Consider the following 23,530-nt stretch of genomic DNA (forward strand, 5'->3'; position numbering starts at 1 on the left):
AGTGAGTAGCAATGCAATCTTTCTTGCATCTGGTTTGGAGTCTAGCACCATGGCAGCCATATACAGCTCAAACTGCTGCTTAAAACACCTCCAGTTGCTGTCGACATTTCTCACCAGCTTCATTCCTTCCAGAGGCTTCAAACTTTCCATCTTGATAGGAACTGTTGCCTGGTATCTCTGTCGGCCTTCACTTTCACAATCCCACTCCTGACACAGTGTTTTGTTCTTTAAGAGTTAGTGAAGGATCACACAGCAGACCATTTCGTGTCTCTGAGCCTCCAGCTCTTCTTCTTCTTTTTCTTCTTCGTGTTTATTGGCGGGTGGCATCTAATTGCTAGGTGCATTTCCGCCACCTACTGTGCTGGAGTGTGAGTCGGAGTGAGACTCCAGCTCAAACAAACATTTCTTTATTATATCAACACCACCTGTGGTCTTCTTCCTTGTGCTACCCTTATGTGCTCTTTAAAAAACAGTGACCTCTGCTGGTCACTCATGTAAAACAGTGACTTTCTCCAACATATCAACACAAATACGATATATCGGTTTCTGCAAATATTGGTTATCGGCCATAACAATGATATTAATATTGGATATCGGTATCGGGCCAAAAATGTCATATCGGTGCATCACTAAAAATTGCACAATTTAATTTCCAAACATCTAACAAGTAAGCAAAAAGTTTTTTTTGTTTTATTTAATGAGTGGTGAAGGGTTAAATGTAAGAAATATTCAGATATTTTGAGTATGTCTATGAAAAAGTCATGAATAATTAATATCTTCCTTTTCCAGGTTGCTCTTAGAACAAAGTCAGCTTGGAGACAGACTGATGTGATGTCTTTTTCAAGAAGAACTAAAATGACCTTGAAACATTTCTAATCTCAGAATATCCAGATGAAAAACATATTTTAACATAGTTGGACTATTTTTACAGCATGAGAGACCACACACTTGTTGATCACGGATACACCACTTTTGGTCACAAAAACTTAACACCACACTTTTACTCACGGACATTCCTCGTTCAGATGGGAAATCTTGTGAGATGAAACGTGACTTTGAAGTAAACAAACATGACAGAGGAGGAGCGTGTTCTTCCATCGCCTCACTTTCTGATTGGCTAGATGCCATATTTAACAGGCAGCATGTTCATCTGTCCCTGAACATTAGACCAAGTCAATCCAACATGTTTCAAAGCCTGGATTTTTTATCAGAGCTATCCCGACGGGCTTCCAAGCAGACTAGAGTGCTAATGCCGACAGTAAGTCGAGCTTGTTTCTGGTGAGAGTTGGACTCCACCAAGGCTGCCCTTTGTCACAGATTCTGTTCATAACCTTTATGGATGGGTGGGTTTACAAGGAAAATTTTTAGAGACAACAAACAAAACAAATGGTATTGACAAGGCAGTGTTTCCAGATTACGCTGTAACACAAAAGATCAGTCAATAATTCATTTATTTGGTCAGAATCAGCCTCTGTTTCTCCAAACCGAGTTCAGTTAAAGAGCTTTCTGTCACAGGTAAGATGTTAATCTTTCAGATCCTTCTCAGTCAACCCTACATTAAAATATCTGAACTATCTCTTCAAAGGTTAGGTAGGGTGATATAATGCAGGGCAAACAGTCCAAGGTTTCAAGCACATTTGGTGGAAGGTTGGCAGATGCACTCTTTGCAGGCAATTGATTTAGAAAACAAGCCACTGTGAAGATGTTCAGGCATCGGAACCTTTGGTGCTGTGACAACATTTGGGTCTATTTTTTTATTCATACACTGTCAACTCAATAGTTTTTTTTAAAGTTCAGTTTTTGAACAATTCCAAATTCACCTCAAGCTTTGTGTTTGCATTTTTCTTCTATGATGTCAGAACTAAAATTACTGTAACAGATCTTGCCCACAAGATGGCAGCACCTGTGTTTGCTGCTCAAGAGGCCCCATTTCACTGTAAAGTCATATAGTGCTCAGTTGAATTTGATTGTAACAGAAGGCTGTCTCAGCCCGAGCCGGTACGAAGAGATCTACAGACCTGAGGTCTTTATTTCAGCACATCAGTCTGCCTTTTAAACTCAAGGGGTCGGACGCAGACAGGACATTACTTTACTGCGGTACCTGCTCGTCACGAAGAGCCTGTGAGCGTTTTATCTTGCTCTGCCGGTAGTACTCCATGATCATCATGGCAGCGTATATTTTCCCCACTGTCAGGTCGGTGGCTGCTGAGAGAATGACAAGTTACCCTGCGGTATTAGAGACATTGGGATGGGCCCTGAGCACGGGATGCTAGAGAGGAGTGAAGCATGATCACAAAAAACACATTTCACAGTCACATACACAAAAATGGAGCAAAAAGTCTTTTCACTGTCAGATTATTGAATTTGTTAAATATAGATGCAATGAAGTCACATTTGAAGTTGGACAAAAAAGAGAAAAAGCAATACATTATCAGTTTACAAGGAATTATATTGACAGAATGTATGCATTGAAAATACTAAGAAACTCATTATTTGCTGGATTGGCATATGCACAAATGCTAACGTTTAAAAACTGTCCTTAAGTGAAAAGACATCTATAGAGAGTTGATCTATAGTACGGCACCCTCTGATTTCAGGCTTCAGCGTGACTGGGGAAGTCTTTTGTAGATAAAAGAAGAAAACATGTTTTTTTTAATTATGCTTTGTTGCCAAGAGAATTGGAACACCCCAACAACCCAACTAACTGGTGTGGAGGAACTTTACCGACAACCTGATAAAACACCTTTGGGATGAGTTACCCCTACTTCACACTGGAAGCATCAGCAGAGTGGAGCGGCAGCGGTTTACTCGCAACTTGTGAGTACATGTGAGTACACACCAAGAGAACCTCAGCTGCAGAGCAACTTCTCTGCTGTGCTCCTCGCTGGACTCGAACGATCATAAAATCCGTCAACACTTCCACCATCATCCTCGTTTAACTCACAAGATAACAAAATCTCTCAAGTTTATGCCATACTCTGTTAAACCAAAAAGAAGGAAATCACATTTGATATCGCTGACTGATATCATATATTATGTTGTTTCTCACCATTGCCATGATTAAAGCCATGAAAAACACACTGCTGCACTTCTGGAAGGATGCTGGGATTAAATAAGCCACTGGGTCACTTGTATTGACGTAATCTAAAAAGATATGAAATGGCGTTGCTGAAATAGACTTTTATTTTGAAAATTACTGGGGTTTTTACACTGAAACCGTATACAATTTCCCATCTAGTTCTTTGTTAACTGCGGAAATTGTCGTGTCACAGATGCAGCTTACGGAAAAAATAGAACTCGGTCCTAACAGCAGCGTGGTGCGGCTTTCCGCTTCCGGGACGTGCCAGAACAAAGGCAACTGGACTTCTTTGTGTTCTTGAAGATGTTTCGCTTCCCATCTGAGAAGCTTTGTCAGTTCTGACTGGAATATGGAAGGGCTAATAAACTGTAGCTGTCTATTGTTGCTTAACGAGCTGAAACAACCTGTGAATACTAGGGCTGAAATGAATCATCGAATGAATTGAATGGTTCGATTAATTAAATTACTCGATTGCATTTTTACGGAATCGAAGCTTCAGTGAATGTGCACACACAGTCTCAAATCATTTTACTAGCGCACAATGTGGTGATCCATGTGCTGTGGAGGGAAATAAAAAAAACCAGCATAGACAGAAACCATTGTAAAAGGCAGAAATAGTCCAAAGTTTGGGCTCAAGAGTGAACCTACGGGCAGATTAGCTAATGCTAAGCTAGCACGTAGCACACTCACAATCAAGTGGAGTTCAGAAAAATGTGATGGTTGGGAATAATTAAACCCTACAAGCAGAAGAAAAATCCCCACCCTCCCACTTATGTGTGGATCCCTCCTGAGGAGTCATTAGAGTCATTAGCCTCTATTGTGTCGGAATAGTTGTATTGATTAGATGCAGCAAAAACCTTGCAAAACATGCTCAAGTAAGCAAGTCTAGTTGCCTTCATTGAACCCCTTTGGATTACTATGACCTTGATGACTGAGAACTTCTACCAGCATACACCTAAGCTTTATAAAGTTAGAAAATACGGTCCTTGCAGTTTTTGTAAAGGCAGATGTCACAATACTTTTGGCAACATGGTTTATTTTGATGATTTTCTTTTGCAGTTGGATTATAAGGGGCTGTGCTGGCTGATTCAGAGGGTGCAGCAGCGACAGAAAAAGAGAAACTGGCTGAGAAAAGCTGTCCTCGGGTGGTGTGAAGTGAATCATCATAGCTTAAGTACTGAGCAGCAAATTGTGGCTCAACCAAGCCACGATCCCGACCAGGCACTCATCACTTGAAACTTACCCTTGTGCGGCGTAACCAGCAGATCCAGAGCTTTCTGGGAGAGGTTGGGCCAGATCGCCATCATCTCTTTCCTCAGCTCCGCGTCCATCTGGTGCTTGTCAATACCACCTAGGCAGTCATCAATCAATCAATCAATCAATCAATCAATCAATCAATCAATCAATCAATCAATCAAAGCTTTATTTATAAAGTGCCTTCCGCGACCCTGTCAGGAAGCCCAAGACGCTGAACAAGGTACATGAGAAAAAAGATAAAAACATTAAAGTAGAAAACAAATGGGTAAAACAAGAGATAAAGAAACCAATGAAAGCAGGGAATTAAAATCAACTTAAATGAAGGCCTAACTCAAACACATTCAGGGAATGCCAAGTGGAGGAGGTGGGTATTTAGGCGACTCTTAAAGGCTGGCAGAGATGGGGATAGCCTGACTGAGGGTGGCAACTGGTTCCAGAGAGACGGGGCTAGGACTGAGAAAGCCTGGTTCCCATGGGTACGACACCTAGTTATTTGTCACAAAACCCAGGGCATGCAGATGCATTCAAAGACACATGGTCAGAAATAATCATTCACGCAAATGTGGTTTTAAAATGTACCCAGACACACAGAAACATACGCCATTCATACCAAGTAAGATTTTTGATGAAAGAGTAAAAAAAAAACAGGACATACACACATGGAAACAGACAAAAAGAAAACAGTTTTATTGGCAATAGTAAAAAAAAAAAAAATGACATCAGTTCACTCTGTAAGACCCTCTCTTCACACAGGATGACAACCTCACTGCATGTAAAATAATAGCCAGCAAATGGACAGTGTTTACAGGGTCTTGACGGGGTCTTCGTGTGTGGATTATGAACACAGAGGGCTGCTCATTACTAGTGGTAGAGCATGAGAGGATCACGATGAGCTGAGAGTATTGGTTTATCCTTCTGGTGGCAGTTCCATCAATGATCTGGTATCTATGATGATGGCTAGCGTAGCAAGACTTAGTGGGTTGGCCTCCTGCCTGGGATCTAGCCATGGTGGCATTAAGCTAGTGCAGCTGGATCTTTTAGTGCTCAGCTGCCCATGCAGTCTGAGTTATGCTATGGAAGAGTGTGGTGCAATAGTCGACGCACACTGCCACTCAAAAGTTTGAGATCACATTCAGATGTTTTTGATTTTTAAAGAACATATTTCCGTGCAATTTACAAGCAATTTCAAAAAAATTCACAAATGCTTGAAATTTAAAGGTTCCAGATAATGCTATTTTAAACGTTTGAGAGCAAAAACAGGCACAATATGTGGTACAAGATTACTGTTGGTACTGTTGAGATGTCATTTATCTTAACCCTTTGATGCATAATAGTCACTAAAGTGGACAGGTACTCAAAATTGTTATTTATTTATTTTGCTATTAAGCACAGCTGTTGAAGACTTTATTGCATTTGAGCCCCTCCATTTGGACTTCGGTAAGCCAAGCCAACATATTTCATGTTCAGATTGCACGCTGTCCACTGAGGTGGACATGTAATGAATTATTTGTAAATTATAAAATTTTACAAAAAATATTTGTTGAAATTTGTTTCATTCACACCTAAAGATGAATCAAAAAATTGTTAAAAAAAATCATGGTTGAAGATTTCATAATTCATGCATCAAAGGGTTAAATAAGAGTCATGTTCGTCAACCTGAATTTATGCCTGTTCAGACAAAATATGCCTGAAATAACGTTTTAGGCATTTTGTTTTTGGTGTGCTGTCCTGTGTAGTTCAGTGGAAGATAAGTCTGGCTTTTGTCTCATTTTGCCATGAGCTGACGCCGGTTCGATTCCCGGTGTTGGCAGTCATTTATTTAGCCAGCTACAGCAGATTTCTTTTATTTTTTTTTTTATTTAGTTGATTATTTTCTGTAAAATAATTTGTCTCTAAAGATCTTTGACTGGTCATTTCAAAGCAGCATTTTAGTTGATTTACTCTGCTCATCTCACATGGACTCACACTGGCAAAATAAACACAGAAAGTAAAAAAAAAAAACAACAGAATAGCCCTTATATTTTAAAGGAGTCCTCACCTGAAATTTTCACTTTTCCACTTGGAAAATTGTATATAATGGCTTCCTAATGATTTTTTACTGTTTGGGAAGCTGGTATTTGACATTGGATCGTTTTTTTTACTCTTTGCTTCTTCAACCAGCCCACCTGCACCCCACGAGCATGCGCACTACTAACCGAGATCTTGAACTCTGGCCTTGCAGTACCATATGTGGACAGCTCAGATCAACGCCACTAAAGCCCATACTGCCATAGCGACGCGTTCTGTCTTCGATGTCAACACCACTGCTTCCTTTCACCAATCAGCGTGCCCCTCAATTGCATCATTATAATGTCCATCACAGCTGAAATATCACGTGTGTTCTCGCCAGAAAACATGTCCTTTACAAAAAAAAGGTAAGAAAAGCACTTGTAAATTTATTTTTCCAATACAAATTATTTTTATGGCCTAAAAGACCACATTATGATGTAGACATCCACGGTAGTAACAGGTGATGACTCCTTTAAACAGTTTACCAATAAAGGCTTGAAAACATAAAGTTTTACAAAAACATTACTTACACAATTAGAAGGTGAACCTGCGCAAAACTACATGCCAGTCAGGCGTTTTAACCTCCAGGCTAACAAGTCCGGTACAAAGCAATAGTCGCCTAACACACGTATCCTGTGGTGGCCATTGTGTGCATTTTTGTAGACAGGATGCCCGGTTTTTACAGCGTAAAATAAGAGCATCTCAGGGACCCAATAATGGGAGGAAAGTGATTTAACAAGTACACAGAGCATAGCAACAATGTAAATGCCATCACACTTTCCAACCAGTAGGCCATGGAGGTAGACTGGTTGTCATCTTGTGTGAAGGAGGCCTATGTGCAGTTTTCCACAAGTGCCTAGTCAGTGGCTTGACCTGGGATGATTACACAGTTCAGGTGGTCCATTACAATTGAGGAGGTGTTCTAGTGGCTAGGCTCATCTTAGAAAGAATGCCTCAGAGTCCGAAAAGTAGCGCAAGGTGATTTGTACAGAACACAACCCTACAATAGAGGACATGGTAGCAATGTGGAACTTTCTGTGGAGTTTTGTCAGACTAAGAAAAGAAGTGACCCAGAAGGGACAATGAGAAGCAAGCTGAACCACTCTGGATCAACAAGTGACTCTACCCACTAGCCAATCGGTGACTGACAGTCTCTGATGTTGTGTTTTTGGCCCAACATGAAACCACATCAAAGTTGGGGCAAAAAAACGGAACAGCCACTGGGTACCCGTTACAAGTGGAAAAGCCTTAGAACTGTGCAGAACCAAGTTAAGCCATGCTACATGTAAGTAGGTACAGATGAAAAAGGATCATTTGTTTTTCAAGAAAATATCCTTTAACCTCATACAAGATAAGACTTATTTGTTACAGATAAAGTCTGGTCTAGAGAAAAAACTATGCAATAGCTGAAGGTGGAGAAAGATCTCAGGAACGTTGAGATTTCTATGATAACCAAAGAAAAAATATTGTTCTGGAAGGTAAAAAGGAGAAAAATGCATGGAAGTCTCCGAAAACAACCCGACCAAAGGAAGTAGAAGAGATTTCAAACTTTCGTACCCTTGGCGATCTTGATATCCAGCGCTGTGCGGATCAAAGCCATGAGAGTGGAGTTGAAGTGGACTGTGTTGTCATCGGCCACAGGCAGATCCATACGGAGGAGTCTCTGTGAGAAAGCCAGTCGAGGCGAGCGGTGAGAAAGTTGGGAAGTAAAGAGAGTTTTTGTGGAACCTCCAATTGACAAGGGAGGGGGAGGGAGGTGGTGTTGCCAGGTTTGTGGCAAGAAGGGCAGTTGGGAGAGGGAAAGGGTTTGCAACTGCATAAATAGTAGTCATTGACTCAGTCTGTCTGCCTGTTATACTTCAGACTTAAAGAGTCCAATGGTGTTCAAACCGGTTACTTTTACCTTGTGTGTCTTGACATCGAAACAGCTCTCAGGTCATAGGTTAAAACATGGGATCTACAGGAGTCCTAGAATGTAAACCAACATTTTCCTTGTTGTTGATGATTCGGATCATTTAGGCTTATTTAGAAAAAGTTATGACCAAAATTATATCTCATCTGTAGGAGGTAGCTCTTTGAACTCAGTTTAAAGTGGAACCAGGTTGTCAAGCTCAAGCTAACAGCTAGAACAAGTGAGGCTATGTCCAAAAGTTAGGCTGTTGGTTTAAAATAACTCCAATCCCAAAGATGTTACAAGTCACCAGGTCCTATTTCAACATCCTTTGTTGTCTTTTTTACTTTATACAATTGTTCTTCTCTTTCCGAATGTAGCTCTTCTGTGTTGTTCTGTCTGTTTCTTGTCATTAAATTATCTTTTTCAAACAACTTAGCCTGCTTATTAGTCAGATGTTGGTTGGAACAACCAGAAGTAAATACACAAAGTTGCCGCTGTTATCTACGCCTGATTCAGTCAGCTACATATATAATTTACTCCTGGCATTGTTATAATTTTAACGTTTAGTTTTTTATGAGTTATTTGTGGGAGCTGACTATCCAAAGCCATGGCAGACTAACTGTCCATTCTGAGCCAAGCTCTGCAGGGGGTTTCTTCCTGTTAAAAGGAATTTTTCCTTCCCACTGCCACCTATGGCTCTACTTTCTCAGCATGGGGGGTTTCTCTGAAGTAAATATTTTATGCAGTCTGCTATTTTGATAAATGAGTTTCTTTAAGGACGACTTTGGCCTAAACCCAGCTGTGACTAGCTGTTTGCTCATCAATCTGGCCAAAATAAAAATCCATTTCCCCAAACTGAGGTCATTCAAAGAGCTATCTACACACAATCTTTAAACAGAACCAAACTTAAGAAGATCTTCAACCCAGCTTTAAGTGTAAATGGCAGAACAGGCTCAGCAGTGGCTACTATTATCCAGAGCTCCTACTGAGGGTTTGGAGGTTCACAGTAAAAACAACAAAACAACAGAGACCAGATGATAAACCAATAAACCAAAAACAGGAAGGCTCTTCTAGAAGGAAAGGAAAACATTTTGGGGTATGTTTTTAATTTATTGGTTTGATCCTTTGTTGGTCCTGTTGACAAGTGGTAGAAGAAGACTGAAAATAGACACATACCAAGTCACGGCATGATGCTGGCACGTGTTTGGTGAAAAACAACGACAAGCAGAACCGGTGGGTAAAAAAAAAAAGAACTTGCATGCAGCGCATCATGCACCCCCACATTCCTGTTGATCCATCATCCCCCAAAGTCCTTCTTGCACATTCCCACCCCATGCAGCATGCAGCGCACACAAAATGTCTCACAGGACGAGCAGCTGTACAAAGACGGTATTCTCTGTTGGCGACACTGAAATGAGTTTGTGAGTTGTTTTATTGTGGTTATTCCTGTAAGCAATAGGAAACTGATGTGGCTACGCTGAAATGCTAGATATTTGAGGTCTAATGTTTACAAAAATGAGTACAGGTTTGGAGGGTTAATAGGTGAGAGAGAGCAGTGTTTGTGGAAATAGAAAAAGAGACAAACATCTCCAAAACCAAGTAGGGAATATGTCATGAAAAAAAATTGTTTTACAATAAAAAAATACAAACTGGGATGGATAGCTTTAGAGGAAAAAACAATCTCTATGAGTTGGAGCATGTGAAGAGAAGATGTGACCAAAAAGTAGATAAGTGGAGAAGAACAGAAAAAGAAAGCTAAAGAAGCATCACCATCATTAGTCTGATGTATAAAAGCGGTCCTGCCTGAAGACTCTGCCGTCTCTCTTCAGGACAGAGAAGATGGAGGGTCAAAAGCAGCAGAGATTTAGGTCATTGTTCTGTGGACTGGAGGGTAAATGTAAGGTTTGGATTCCTCTGCTTAGGAGGGGAGGTCACAAACACACTGGAATCATTTGCTTTCCAGTAATGACAACCAAGGGATATATTATCATGTTGTTCCATGCATGTTAAGGCTTGTTAAGTGGTTGAGCAGGAGAAAAGGTTTATTTATTTTCTTAGTGTCAGGAAGGAGGCTTTACAGTTTGTAAATGGGATAAAGATAGAAGGAAAAGAAGAGGAGCAGAATATGATGGAAGGGTGGGAGCTGTTAAAATGGATAAAAGAGCTTAAAGGGACAGTTCAGATCTTTGAAGTGGGGCCTGTTCAAAAACATTACTAACAATAAAGTCCTACTTGTTGGATAGAGCTCCTTGAATGGCCAGAGTTCGGAGAAATTGACTAGTTAACTAAGCCCAGCAAACACAAAATGATTCATATTTTCTTTAAATTGTGTCTGTTTTAGAAGTTTGAGTGTGATTGTTTTGATCTTTGCTGGAAATACTCAAGTTTGCAACAGCTGTGCTCCTGTCACCATTTGCACGTACAGTCACTATTTAATCCTATTGAAATTGCAATTTAACGTGAACACAACAGTGGTGTGATGTTTCTAAATTAGCTTGACGTTAGTTCTGTCTGAAAACCTATAAATGTGTCACATCTGATACGTCCAAGCTTAGGTTCATCCTCCTTAAAGCAGTGATGATTTTTTTTATAAATCCGTAAAAGTGGGAGTCTTAAGCCTACTGCACACTGGAAGCATCAGCGGCGTGGAAGGGCAGCAAATAGGATCCAGTAGAGTCTATGGGGCGATTCAAACCAGCCGCAACACGGTCATTTTCAGACCCAGAAGCCCAGAAGTGACTTCTGGTACACAACAATGTCCGCAGTTAACATAGGCCTTGACAAGAAATAACACACTGTTTCAGTGTAAAACCCCTGGTAATTTTCAAAATAAAAGTCTATAGCAGCAACGCGATGCCATAACTATGTAGATTATGTTAATACAGTGACCTAACGGCTTATTTACTCCCTGCATCGTTCCAGAAGTGCAGCGGGGTGTTTTTCATAGCTTTAATCCTGCTGTGGAGAGGAACAACATCATATGCGACATCAAACAGCAATATCAAACGTGATTTGCTTCTTTTTTGTTTAATGGTGGACAGCATAAACTTGAAGGACTTTCTGACCTCGCTTAGCACAGCAGAGAAGCCGCTTTGCGGCTGAGACTTTCTCGTTGCAACGGCTGTCGTTACACGCTGCTGATGCTTCCTGTGTGCAGTTGGGGCTATGATGTTCTGTGATATAATGAAGGGAATATGTGCATATGTTTTATTACGGCTGCCCCACATCCCGTACAGCCCCATGCAATGTGATTTGAGTGCCACTCAGCATTAGCCAGTAGTGATAAACATCTGCTTACATATCGATGTTAATCACAGACAAACCAGAACTGACTCAGAGGTGGCAACAGTTCTTATGTACAAGTTCAAAAGAAAAAAAAAAGGATGAGACTCCATAAAAAATAATCAAGTTAATTAGCGGCTTTGTAATTATTGAATTTTGATTAATTGCATTTCAATCATTCAAGCCAATTTGCGCCCAAGTATTTTTAAAAAATCACAAATAATGTTAGTGAGGTACAGAGGGCATACCTACACTTTAATGAGTATATTTCTGTAATCACAAGATTTATTTGATTACTTTGGTCTCATTATAAAGGTAACAATTGTGTGATTTGTTGGTATGTGAAAATATTGGTATACATGTTATTGATCAGGTGTAAATAGACATGGAACCTTGTAAATGTTGTGTGCTGAACTGATCACAAGGTGGCAGCAGAGCTGTGCTAACATATAGAGGTGTAGGGTAGAGTTCAGGCGAAGTTCTGCTGAGGGTTCTAAGATGAATGCTGTGTGTATGTTTGTCCCTCCTGCTGTGATTTGTCATGATCCCTTTAATTGCAGTTTTAGTTGTGTTTGGAGCACGTAAAAACATTTCTCTGGTCTCGTAGCCCAGGCTCTGCTGTTTGAGCAGTTTGATGATATTTATTAATGCATATGGCATACACCTTGATGCTGAACTTTCCGGCCCCCAAGTGGAGGGCGCTTGGGCCCAAAGGGGTAAAATAATAATGCAATTTTCTTTGTAATTAATTAATCAAAAATAAAAAGGCCAAATTCCCACTATATATATATATATATATATATATATATATATATATATATATATATATATATATATATATATATATATATATATATATATATACAGCCACAATCATGGAAGAAGAGAGAGTGGCTCAAAGTGCAGTGAATTTTTTGGCCTCTAGATGGTGTTGTCTGACAAAAATCTCTTTGTGCTTTAAAAGAGTTGGTGTTGTTTAAAATCCTCAACGTGGTACATGCATTTTTCTCATTTTATATAAAATTATTGTATAAATAAATTATTAAGTAGTAAATTTGAACAAATATTAAAATCTTATATCATTACACATTAAACAGTTGATGTAAAAATGTTCAATTATTACTTCATGTGCCAGGCTTTAAAGGTTCAGATGGTAGAAACCCAGTTTGGTCTCGACCTCTCTGAAACTGTTTCCTCAGTCTGAGGTCTTTCAAAGAGCTCTGAAAACTCAACACATTCTCACCCAAAGCGGCTAAAACTGATGATGGGTGACCAGGCGTTGGGGCTCCCAACAAGTCAGTAGGCGAGTCGCTGTGCCAGAGTGTCGCTTTCCGAAGCCCGCGGGAAAATGCTCATTTCACCAACATTTAACCTCTAACCTCTTGCAATTTTATCTTCTCCTCACCCCCATCTTAACCGTAACCCACTTGCACATGCAGCACTTTGTTTCTAGTTGTGGCGTCTCTCTCAAACACGGTGACGAAAGTGACACTCTGACACAGCGTGTTACCTCCGCGTCGGAAACAAACGCTTGGTCACCCATCGTCTGTTTTAGCTGCTTCGGTGTGAGAATGTGTTGCAAGACTAGCTGTTAGAGGTTAATCACCATTCCACTGAACTTCTGTTCAAAAGATCTAAACTATCTCTTGAGAAACTTGGGGCAAACAGTAACTGAGACACATTTTTGCTGTTTACGAGTACTTGATAATGGAACAATTCTCTAAAACTTTTAGAGCAAACGCCATGAAAACAGAAACCTGTATATGATAGATAGGTTAGTATTTATGATTCTGCTCAAGCCTAATTAAAAAACTTATATTAAACAAAGTAAAATGTCAACACTGTTTGCTTCGAGTGAACTGGAAAAGATGGATCTGAGGAGGGGGAGGGGAGGGGTGGTGGTGCTGATAAAGCAATGGTTGGGAATTAAATGATCTCTTGTGCCTACAGGCTGTTTGGCTTACTAACTCCCCCACCCCCCACCCACCCACCCCAGGCCTACAGTGATCTGCCAATGATTTCTCATGAGAGCTGATCACAGGAAAAGTAACAGGAAAACACACTCAGAAGACTGTAATTACCCTTCTGTATGTTTTTATTTTGAAAACACTAAAAGTGAGATTCTGTGTGTCTATGTGGTGTTTGACAGACAAGGGGTGGTGGTGGTGGTCACCGGGCGTGCAGGAGGTAGGTGAGGGAGCGTATGCGTGTGGGGGAAGGGGGAGCAGCAATGTGCAGAGATGAAGGGGGCTGGAAACAGAATAGAACTGCATTGACGACAGAACCGAAGGACAAAGAGAAGATTGGACTTGCAGATAGAAAGAGGCTGCTCGGGGGCTTGGAGCTGCTACATGAAGGGTGACAGAAAAAGAACTGCTTCTGTATGGCAACCAGAGGCTCTCTGAGGGAAACACATCACTGACACAAGCCCTTCTGCTCTCTCTACCGTGAGAAATAACAGAAATATCTATGTGTAGGTTGATGTGACCTGATTCTCTGTGTGTTTGCATGTGTTTGTGAGTCTGCCTCATCCACAGGAAGGAGCGAGTCAGAGGACACAAGCCTGGTGGACCTTCCAAGCCCTGTTGCACATGCATGCTGTTGCATAGGAGTGTGCTTGTTTAGCTGTGAATTGCAGCAATCTATGACTATCCCTCTATTAGCAGGATATAAAAGCAAGCCACCATTTATCATGATGTGTTTGTGAGCTGGTGTATCCAGTGCAAACGAGCTGAGAAGGTCCCTCTTCTTCGTCCCCGCCTGTGGATACATGAACCCCACCCATGAACCCCTCGACCTGACTGTCCTGCTTCCTCCGCCCACCAAATCCACACCACCAGACAAGGCCACAACACCGACCAGCCCCACCCCAACTTTTCCACAAAAAGGAAACTGAAACAGAACCAAAGAAACAATGACACTAAAGTTTACACCACGTTGAGCGCTTGAATCCCTGGTCCCTCCCTTTAAGATCCCGCCCCGTGTCCACCCAGATCCCCACGACACCCACTGGAAGGCTTGGATAAAGATGGGGGCCTTTCTAACCTTGTAGGCCACCCGTGCTGGACACCTCTTCCCGAGGCCCAGTGGAGGACTCATGTGCCTCAGCATCTCATACATTTCCCTGCAACTGATTCTGCCACTGCAACATCAGCCAGAGCCACCAACCCAATATCAAAATCAGAAAAGAAAGAGAGGCAGAAAGTGGAAGTTAAGAAGAGTTGAAGAGAGAAAATAGGATAATAGAAGAATTCAAGAGAAAGAAAGAATAAAAAATATCAAATAAATAGCAGAAAGACACCTTTATTGGGTTGATTTGAAAGTTTTGTGCAAGGGGTGCTTCTTCTAAGTTGCAATATCCTTTTTTTTCATTTTGCATGACAGAAAAGAGGTAGAAAACAAGAGTGACAACAAGAAAACGTTGAAGATTGGATTACGTATTACTTTTGGAATTTTGCAAAAAGTTTTGTGCAGGTAAATTTATAGAAGAATGCAAAAGTTTGGTTTTTGGTCCAAAATTCTGCCATTGAAAAAACAAAGAGCAACTAAGTGATAAAAAAAATAATGAACTGATTTTCAAAAACAAATAAAAAGCCTGAAATTAAATAAACCTATTTTCTTATTGTGTTCAGTAAAATTCCGATGTTTCATGGTTTTTAAATTAACAAAAAGTTACAAAGGTAAGAAAGCAAGGTCAGGTCAAAAGAAAGCAAAGTGGCAGATCAGGGCTCAGGCATGCTGAACCCAATGTTCTTTCTGTAGAAAGAATGTCACACCATAGGCAGGACAGTGGCTGGATCATGTGTTGGGTTGTCCTCGCCTCCATGCACTGCTTGGCTCTGGAGCCCAAATTCATTGAGCTTTCTTGGAGGAGGTGAATCGGGTAGGCGTTGGGATACAATTGTATCACAATGCCCTTTATTTTGGATAGGAGAAGGGCACAGGCTGTCAACTGATCACCACCTGGTGGTAAGTTGGAAGACCATGAAGGACCATAAAGGATGCCAGGCAAGTTTGGTATGTTTATGTTTACTTATTTGGCAGACGCTTTTATCCAAAGCGACTTACAATTTATAACCTATAGGGCATGTTGTGATCTGTGGGGGAAACCGGAGTACCCGGAGGAAACCCACACATGCATGAGGAGAACACGCAACTCCACGCAGAAAGGCAGCAGCCGAGTTTCGAACCTGCAACCTTCGTGCTGCGAGGCAACAGTGCTAACCACTGCGCCACCATGCAGCCCAAAATAAACCCAAATAAGTTCTGAGGGCAAGCTGGGAATGTCTGTTAGAGGCCCTTTCCCATTAGATCTTTACCTCACCTCCCAAATCCAGGGCTGGGTTGGGGAACCTGAAAAAGCCATGTTTGGAATTGCTATTGTAAATCGGGCCTGCAGGAACTGTGGTCAGAAGATCATTGTTTGGTGTCCCAACAGCAACTGGAACACTTGTTGGTTTAAACAGAAGTGAAGGAAGCTATCGAGCTGAAGAAGTGAGCCTCTGGGGTTTGGAAATCTTAGAGGCATGTGCCGGATGGCCAGAGAGAAAACCGTATCAGAGGCTGCAAAAAAGAAAAATTCTGAAGTTTTGGATGCTATTAAACTGGTTCTGATAAGCCTTTTTTGTTTTACACAAGAAAAAACAGTAGGGCCTGTAACAGGCACCCTGATAATGTCCTCAGGTTAGCGGTCTCAAAAATGGTAGACTCCAACCATTGAAGCATTGCACTTTGGAGCCTCTCAGTTTACTCTAGGGAGTTAGAACCTTGGATTCAAGAAGCTTCGTCATGAGTCAAGCTAACGTCTCCCAGGTCAAACCTAGCATGGTCTTTATCTTGTATGCTTTATCAATAATGATTCAAAAAAACATTCATTTAACCAAAATTGTAGCTTTGGTTGATCTCTAACATGATGTGTTTCTGTTTGAAGATCAGCACATCTTTCACTCAGAATAATTGAATTTCTGACCAGGTGAACTCAAACTTCTGCACTCTTAAGTGTGTTCAAAGCATGATTTAGACGGTCTGATAGCAGATCTGGGCAAGAATTGGAGGCAGGCAACAAGCTGCACCTGCTGAAATGAGAGAGGGGAGGTAGAGGAAGGGGTGTCAATGCAGTTTCTGTCTTCCCCCCAACCCCCAAAAACCAAGAACAATGCAACACTACAGTGGGTAACTGTAGCTTGCTACATCAAAGCCATGGCTCCAAGACGAGCAAAAGGAAAAACAAAAATCAAAAACAAAAGAAATTTTTTTACGATGTGATAAAACATCTCAATGTGGTTTCAGTTTGTGCATTTCACATGCTTCTCTGGGTGTCTGCATTGTCCCGCACATTCTCTTAGCAGTCCAGAATGCAAAGTCGATAATGGTGGAAAAGAAGTTGTAGGTTGAAATGAAAAAAGAAAATAACGAAAAAAAAAAAAGAACAAAACAAAGACAAAAGAAGCATTCACTCCATTCCTGGGTGCTGTGGCTAGCAAGTGTGGTTGAGAGGTTTCATTTGAATTGAAGTCAAACCTTGCAGGCCACCCTATGGGGGCATTTCTTGCCTAAGCCAAGAGGCGGGTCGATAACTCGTAATAAACTGTACATGTCCTTATAATGTATTCGCCCGCTGCAAGAAGAATAAAGGGGATTAAACACGCACAGAAACACAACACAGATAAACATACAGAAAGAAAAAGAGAGGACACTGGGAACACGGCATCTGAAAATACTTCACAGAATAGAAATACCTGAGACATTTAAATGGTCACAAATTGTTAGCATATTGAGTTAACATAGCCCTTAGCTCTGCTGGCTCCTAATTCCTGTTTATTATTTCCTCGACACCCCTTTCTTTCTTGAAACCCTTTCATTTGACTGAAAAGTCACTTAGTTTAACACCATAAATTACAAAAAACACACATGCTTGAAAAGTAATTACTTAATAGCTACTTGTGATGTGCAGATTCCCTCCCTCTTAAATACATGTTATACGTTAGCTGTGTTCTTTCAGCTGATGTTTGTTCAAGACGAATGTGTTCCTGAAAACGTGAAGTAGGTGTTTAATTTTAAATCCCTGAATTCCCTTTAGGACAGCATTAGGGCAATGCACAGGCTCTGGAATGCAGATACCATGAAACTTTGCATGTCTACAGAAGAAGAGTACATTACGGGGAAGGTTTTTGTGTAGACGTTGCCACGGTAAGTTTTAGGCAGTATGCTGATTCCAGAAGAGTGAGAAGGTTAAGGAAGAACAGGTAAGAGATATAGCAGGATAATTTACATGGACAAGAGGAGGGGTGGTACGATACGGCAGAGATAACCTCGCGAGGTTATACTCGGTTTCATCATTATCCCATTTAAAGTTTTAGGCTAGGCTGTAGGTCATAACACAGCGTTTCTTTGAAACGGCCGTTGTCCTTGCTTGGTCTCTCTGTGTCAGCAAATACGTTCAAAGACATTTGAAGGATCTAAATTTAAAGTCTTGAAATGGTCTTTTTTCTTTCTGTGTGTTATTAAAATGCAATTGTTAGAGCTACAATAGCAAATTGGCAAAACAAGCTAACTTGTGTGTAACTTCCCTGGCGACAGGGGCAGTACATACCTAAATCATTGCAAGCAAGCGGTATTTTTGTGTTTGAGTAAGAACGGATGTCCATTAGTGTCAAAAATTTTGGAGAGCGCAATTTTCTAGCGACTATTTTGTCAGATCGTTCAACCTCCAGCAAAATGACAAGCACATCAGACTTAGACCCACTGCCATGTATTTTATACCTGATTTTTGTGGTAAAGTTGCCAATATTTTTCAACAACTCTACATCATTTAATTCATTTTCAAAAACATTTGGATGGATATTTCCAGAGATTAAAGGTAAAAACTCCACATTGTCTCTTCAAAAAAAATTTTTTGTGTGCGGCTGGTCACATTATGACATCAAAATCTCTCCAGTGTGAACTCTTCACGGCCCCAAAGCGACGCGCGTTCACGCAGAAGACAAGAAGTCACACTCAGTGGAGTCGTAACCGAGAGGCAGAGTTGTGATGCTTATCCACAGGATCAGGATCACACCTGTCAAGTCTTCCGTTTTAAAAACTGTAAACTATTTTACTCCTTGTTCCCGCCATCTCCCTGTATTATTATTTACTGAAAACGTTCCGGTATTAAGTTGATCACAGAGAACCCCCCGCTCTCATGGAGACCGAGACTGATGAGATGCTTCGCTCCAGCAGCACCTCCTGCTCCCGTTCTTGTGCTTTTCTCTATTTTTAATTCCTTAACTAAACTGGATGTCCAGACAGACTCCTGAACCCTTCTATCAGCACTTCTCCTCAGGAACGTTAGCACACGACGCTCACCTCTGCTGACTCAGTGATGTAGAAGGCGGATTTTTTTGCGACATGACCGTTCAGACTGCAGTTGCTTTCAGAAACATCAGACATGCATCAGAATCAGTGCCACATATGAAAGTGACTTGGGTCAAATTCGAAAAAATTGGATCTGTGCCGTTCAGACTGTCATAAGAAAATCAGATATGGGTCACATGCAGTGTTGGGAAAGTTACTTTAAAAAAGTAATTAGTTATAGTTACTAATTACTTTGTCAAAAAAGTAACTCAGCTACTAACTGAGTTACGAGATTATAAAGTAATTACCAAGAAAAATAAATACTTGGTTTCTTTTTTCATTAAAGAATGCAAGAAAAATGGGTTAATTGAACTTACTTAATTTACCATAAATTACTACAATGGTGAAATATAAATGACTAATGACTGGAACATAATAAAATGCATGTCAAAATGTTTTTTCATAAATCTGAATAATTTAAATAAATAAGCACTTAACAGGAGAAACTACTAACAGGAACATTACACTTATCTAGACTATTAAAAGGTCACTGTGTGATATTTAACAAGACCCCAATCAGTCAAAATTTTAAATTGCAAACAGAAACACCTGTAAAGGTTCCCGAGCCTTTAAATGGTCTCTCAGTCTAGTTAAATTACAGAAATGAATGTAATTTTGCACAGTATTTTAATTTTTCCAGCTTCATATAATTGTGTGTTATTAGTAGCTTTTCTGTTGCTGCTAATCTAGTAATGGTTAAATAAATAAATAAATAAATAAATAAAATCCTTTAAAATGACAAGAGGCACAAGCCTGATGGAGGACTTACATTTACTAACTTGGGTCAGACCCAACCACAGAAGAGCTGAAGCTGGGTGGTAAACACACACAGGTAGTTCTAATAACACCTGAGCTCCATGACGTGTGAGACTGATGCATCAGTGTTACAGCGGGACTAAAGACATGATCAGAAACAGGTTACAGCTGGATGATCTAGTAAGGTAGAAGATCAGGATGTCTGAGCGGTGAACAGGTGAGCGGACCTTCAGGACGTCCCGCTGTCACACTAAGAAGGGCACGGCTGCAGATCCACACCTGCAGCCGTAGACTGTTCATCACGTCGTCCTCGTTCTTCACGGCCGTGACGCGCTTGGATGAAAACATCTACCTCTTTAGCTCCTGATCAGCTGATGACAGCTTCAACACACTGCGCTGCTTAACGCATGCATTTCCTTATCAGTAACAGAAACGACGTTTTGTTAAAAGAAGACGGTAATTAATTAGTTTGCTCGTTACTGAAAGAAATTTTTTTTAGTAACACGGTTATTTTAAACGGCGTTATTCCCATCACTGCTCTGTTGTGTCTACAGCATGCAGTGATTGAGACGGTGAGGGTCTCCGCCCACCCGGCCAACAATCATCATCGTGTTTGTAAGTGTGTTACCGACACCGCTCTCTCCCTGGCTGCAGCTGAAGTGTGGCGGTCAGAAAGCCTCACACTGTTGCTCAACGTTCGACAAGCACATAGTAACGCACAACCTTCCGTCCCCAGTAACGGTAACGGCGTTGCAACAGTGGGAAAAGTAATTAATTAGATTATTCCGTTACCCAAAAAAGAATGCCGTTACTAACGCCGTTAATTTAAATGGCGTTATTCCCAACACTGGTCACATGTGGGGAAAAAATTTTGATTTGATGCGCTTTTGCCTACAGTGTGAACATATTCTAAGTCTCCCTTTCCGTTCATTCAGTTTTTCGTTCTTCTGGGGACCCATGGTCCAGAAGTAGATGGGTGACTTAGGCTCCCTATGCGGGTTTGGATATCCAGTGGGCGTGGCCTAGGGATGATAGGTAACGAGAAGGGTAGGCGTTCGGTTACCATGTTTGTTTAAAAGTTAGCTTGTTTGGCAAATTTGCTACCGCAGCTTTAAGATTACAAATGCAAATATTTCCAATCCTTTCTTCTTTCTTTAGATTTGCGTAAATTTATGCAGCTGAGTGTGGATGTTGTGACTCACCAGGCAGCTGGATCATACTCGGCCCATATCCTTACATATTCATCCAGGTGATGAGGTCCCAGGATTGATGAATCTCTAGTCAGGTACTCAAAGTTGTCCATGATGACTGCTACAAACAGATTCAGCATCTGCATGTGTACGCGTGCAAAAGATAGAAACGTTAAACACCCTATTTTGTTTGGTTTTATGCTGGTTAGAGCCCGGGCATGAACTGTGATGCTCACCAAAAATGAACAGAAGAAGATGAAGGAGACAAAGTAGAGGTAGGCAACCTGGCTGCCACATTCTTTATCTGTATTCCCTGATAGGGGGTCACACTCCTTATTCCCCAGACATGCCAGCATGATCTCATGCCACGCCTCTCCTGTCGCGCTCCTTCAAATTTCCATAAAGACATTTATATCAGTTCTGCCACATCAGGTACCCCTGAAGTCTTGCAGAAATTAAACATCTGTGTAGAGTAACGGTGCTTAATACATAGATAGTTTAAGGGTTCCTTTATCCTCCTGAAGTATATAAGGTAAAAAATAAATAAAAAAAGAGTACCTAAAAAGAAGCATCAGAGCTTGCACAAAGGTCCTGAAGTTGTTGTGCTGGTTAATGGCGCTCTCTCCATCTTCTTCTATTGCAATATTTCCAAACAGCTGTCAAACAGGTCATACAAATAAAACACAGTGAGCTGATTTATCTGCCATTTTGAAAAGTTTCTGTGTAAAAATCTAAAATATTTTCTGTTACCCATAGATAGCTTTCTGAATAGATTGATATATTTCTGATACAACAAGAATGTTATTTATGAAATCTATTCTAGAATAATAACAGTACTTTGGTTTAAATTTCCACAACAGTGCAACTCCATCACCTAATTGCCTAAATTGGTGGCTGCTATTTTCATAACATGTGAGTGTCATGGTCTGCGTCTCCCTCATGTATCTCCTTGTGTGCTCGATTCCCCTCTAAGAATCCCCTAATGTGGCTCTTTGTGTTCCTCATGTGTCTCCTGGTCTGCAGCCCTCCAGATTATCCCTCCCAGGTCCTGTGTCCCTTTGGTCTCCCCCAGTCACCCCTCTGCAGTTTTTTATAGGTTCAGCTTTTCGTTTTATTAGTCTCTTTAGTGTGTTTTCCCACAGGTTTTTGTAGTTTTCTTCCCCCTTAGAATATTAGTTATTTTTGCTGGCCTTTCTTGTCCTTAGGTTTTTTCTCTTAGGTCATGTTAGTTTCCTCCCTGATTAGTTAATTGCTTTCACTAGGTTTCTCTCCCCACACACCTGCAGCCTATCTGTCTCACATCATGCCCCAGTGTATATAACCCTGTCTGCGTCTCTGTCTGTTGTTGGGTCATTGTCTTGTGTCACCTTTACCTCGTTCCCCTCTCTAGTCTTGGAGCTTCGTTTTGGATATTCTAGGTTTTTGTTATTTGGGACTTTTGATTTTTTTTTTTTTGGCTCCCTGCCTTTTTAGGACTTATTGTTAAATAACAGGATTTTTACTTTATTTCTCCACCAAGCGTCATCTGGTTTTTCTGCATCTTTGGGTCACAACCTCCTCTTGGCTCCCCACCATAACATGCGAGCTCTGGAGAGTATTTCACCACTCAGTAAATAACCGTGGTAAAGGCATACTATGCAGCCTGTTCATATTTTTAAATAATTTTCTTGAGCCAGTGTGCTAAGATGACCCTTCAGAGTTGGCGGGCCACTATGTGTTAAGTCTGATTCTATCATGTTTCATGCATATTTTAGACCATGAACACATCTGATTTGTTTGATTTAGGGATGAACCGCTCCTACAGACACTAATGAAAACTGGGAAGACATTTCAACTGTTAGATTAAAAAGACAAACGCACAGCGAGCACATACGTCTCACTTTTGCTTTTTGCAACTGTGAATTAATAACAGACTCTGAGGGGTTCTAAAAGTGGGCTAAAACTGCATAGTTTCTCTTTAAAACTGATGTGAAAATTGATTAAATTATTTGTGACTGTGACTTTTGCCCCTATCAAGCAGACCTACATGGTTATTTACATGTCTGACTATCATCAGGAGCAACAAAACCCAGAACCTTTGGTACATTCAGTGATCGATTCCACTATTTCTGCTTTAATAATAACGTAATGTAACAAAGATATGGTAAAGTGTTGTAAAACAGCTGTTTCTGTAGTCTTGGCTAGTTTGGAACCGCCGTTAGCTCATCAGTCGTAAAAAATCAGTTTCTAGACGTAAAGGCTATTCAGACAGCTACGTACACTGGACAAACCAGTAATTATATATAACTTTCACACAGAAACACACTTCAAGATGTCCAAAATAAATGTAATTAATTTAACACATGCTGCTTAATGCTGCTGGCTCCATTCCCATCAACTTGCGTTTCTTCCCATCCTGCACTTTCTCTACAGTCTCTTTCATCTCATAACATTTTCATACTATAAAAAGCTATTTAATGCATCCTGGAAGCACGGTAGGAAATGTGAGGTTGAGTTTCTCACCCACCTGCATCCCGATAATAGCGTAGATGAAAAACAGCATGGCAATGAGAAGGCAGACATAAGGCAGCGCCTGAGGAGAGATGCATTAATTGTTTGTTATTAAGCCAACACAGCATTTAAAAGGCTCTG

General features: G+C 40.8%; 1 protein-coding gene across 12 annotated transcripts in view; it reads right to left on the reverse strand.

The window, feature by feature from the left end:
• cacna1aa (calcium channel, voltage-dependent, P/Q type, alpha 1A subunit, a) overlaps positions 1-23,530 on the reverse strand; it is a 147,211-nt gene that overhangs the window by 33,121 nt on the left and 90,560 nt on the right. For 8 of the 12 annotated variants that reach the window (XM_070542058.1, XM_070542057.1, XM_070542055.1 and 5 more), the window contains 8 exons: positions 23,406-23,471; positions 21,458-21,555; positions 21,136-21,286; positions 20,912-21,039; positions 17,082-17,178; positions 7,943-8,048; positions 4,323-4,430; positions 2,102-2,205 (listed from right to left, as the gene is read on the reverse strand). In XM_070542058.1, the coding sequence (XP_070398159.1) occupies positions 2,102-2,205; positions 4,323-4,430; positions 7,943-8,048; positions 17,082-17,178; positions 20,912-21,039; positions 21,136-21,286; positions 21,458-21,555; positions 23,406-23,471 (858 nt within the window). Of the gene's footprint in view, positions 1-2,101; positions 2,206-4,322; positions 4,431-7,942; positions 8,049-14,606; positions 14,704-17,081; positions 17,179-20,911; positions 21,040-21,135; positions 21,287-21,457; positions 21,556-23,405; positions 23,472-23,530 lie in introns of all 12 variants that reach the window. The other 4 variants (XM_070542054.1, XM_070542050.1, XM_070542051.1 and 1 more) reach the window with 3 other exon arrangements.

The sequence above is a fragment of the Nothobranchius furzeri genome, chromosome 12, assembly GCF_043380555.1.
Source record: "Nothobranchius furzeri strain GRZ-AD chromosome 12, NfurGRZ-RIMD1, whole genome shotgun sequence".
NCBI lineage: Eukaryota > Metazoa > Chordata > Actinopteri > Cyprinodontiformes > Nothobranchiidae > Nothobranchius > Nothobranchius furzeri.